The sequence below is a fragment of the Solanum tuberosum genome, unplaced genomic scaffold, assembly GCF_000226075.1.
Source record: "Solanum tuberosum cultivar DM 1-3 516 R44 unplaced genomic scaffold, SolTub_3.0 scf00019, whole genome shotgun sequence".
In the NCBI taxonomy this organism is placed as follows: domain Eukaryota; kingdom Viridiplantae; phylum Streptophyta; class Magnoliopsida; order Solanales; family Solanaceae; genus Solanum; species Solanum tuberosum.
Genome location: NW_006238945.1, coordinates 116,568 through 118,125, shown reverse-complemented (window position 1 = coordinate 118,125; position 1,558 = coordinate 116,568). Strand labels below are relative to the sequence as shown.

Below are 1,558 nucleotides of genomic sequence, written 5' to 3'. Positions count from 1 at the left end.
TTTACTGAATATTTTGTTATTTTTTAGGGTAGTGTTGCTAGCAGAACAAGAATGGTTGGAATGGGTGCACTACACACACAAAGTGGTGCTACTATTATTAATGTAAGTTCCCTATTTCTATACTTAAATATCATTTATTATTTTTTCTTTAATCACAAATTAAGATTATTTATATTCATTTGAACAGCCTGGAATGCCTAGTGAAAGATTTAGAAATGTGAAGTCTTCAGCAGTTGTCACTGGAGATCTTGGACATAAACCACCATGTGGTGTGAAATGGAAGGGAAAACAAGCTATGGCCTCAAGCCAACTTGAAGAGATGAGGGGAAGAAAACAAATGGAGACTAGGTCTAAGGCTGCACATTTGAGCCAAGAGAGCTCTAATGCAATCTAACTTGTTTTGGTAGATTTTTGTTGGTAATGCAATGTAGACATTTGTTTTGTTGGGTGATAGACAATGCAATGCACTTTATCCCTATTTAGTACCCTTATATTTAAGACAATGAATTGCAGTTGTGACTGCATTTTGATTTGTGGTGTTTGATTATGTAACTGCTTTGACATATATTAACTTATATTTTGATTAATGATTATGCAGTTATGAATGTCTGTTTATGTAACAATATTGCTTCTCTTTTAGTGATGGTTTCTGTGTTTATGGAGGGCAATTAGTGACTACTTTAGCAGTGGCTACACAAACGTATAGTTTAGACAGTTGAGCAGATAGTTGTACACACTAAATATATAGTTTATGACCAAATACAAAAGGCAATACTTGCAACAATAAATGAGACAAATTAAGCTAAGGGAAGCTTTGTAAATTCTTTTCATTACACAAAAGCCTTACAAGTTCAACACAATATTGCAAATTTTTGGTATAATAAGAGCTCATGACAATTTCCTTGAATGTCCTTCTCCTTTCAGAAACAATACTCTTTGAAATACTAAACTTACACCTAAAATACAAACACACAACAGAGCAATCCAAAGTTGTTTCTCCCTTTTCTTGGACTTAGCCAATTTGTTTTTCCATTTCTTTTCAACTGCTTTCATCTTCTTCAAATCATCATCAAAATTATCCAATTTTTACTCTTTCTTGTTTATATCTATTTTGCTTTCCATAGATTTGGTCGACTTAGTAGGCTTGTTGATTTCCTTATCCGAAGTTTCAACTTTTCGAGAAGATTCAACACTATGTTCAAGCTCCGCAATTCTTCCCAACAACTTGGGAATCACAAATTTGGATCTTGGATCAATATAATCATCTTTCCAAAGCCAAAAATCGCATGATCTAGCATTCTTAAAAAACAAAACGAATCATTCTATGGCTCTTGAAACAACAAAACGAATTATTCAACTCTTAAAAAAGATTAACTTACCCCATAGTAAGGACAACCCCAATATCTTCTACTAGGATTTCTCGGGGTCCAAGAGGTCAGCAAAGGCAAAACAAATCCGTGTTTGCATCGCACCTCTTCCAATTCATGATCTTCCTCTTGTAAACAGAGCCTAGTCAAGCTTATTCGAGCCATTGTAGCACCTTAATAAGAATTACAGC

The 1,558-nt window shown here is 34.1% G+C and overlaps 1 protein-coding gene across 1 annotated transcript; it reads right to left on the bottom strand.

Moving 5' to 3' along the window:
- Positions 1 to 1,086: 1,086 nt before the first annotated feature.
- On the bottom strand, positions 1,087 to 1,542 carry LOC102591503 (uncharacterized). The gene is made up of 2 exons (XM_006340517.2): positions 1,380 to 1,542; positions 1,087 to 1,299 (listed from the first exon to the last, which is right to left on the bottom strand). Exons 1-2 carry the CDS (start codon positions 1,530 to 1,532, stop codon positions 1,087 to 1,089), a joined length of 366 nt encoding a protein of 121 aa, XP_006340579.1. The 5' UTR covers positions 1,533 to 1,542.
- Positions 1,543 to 1,558: the final 16 nt, after the last annotated feature.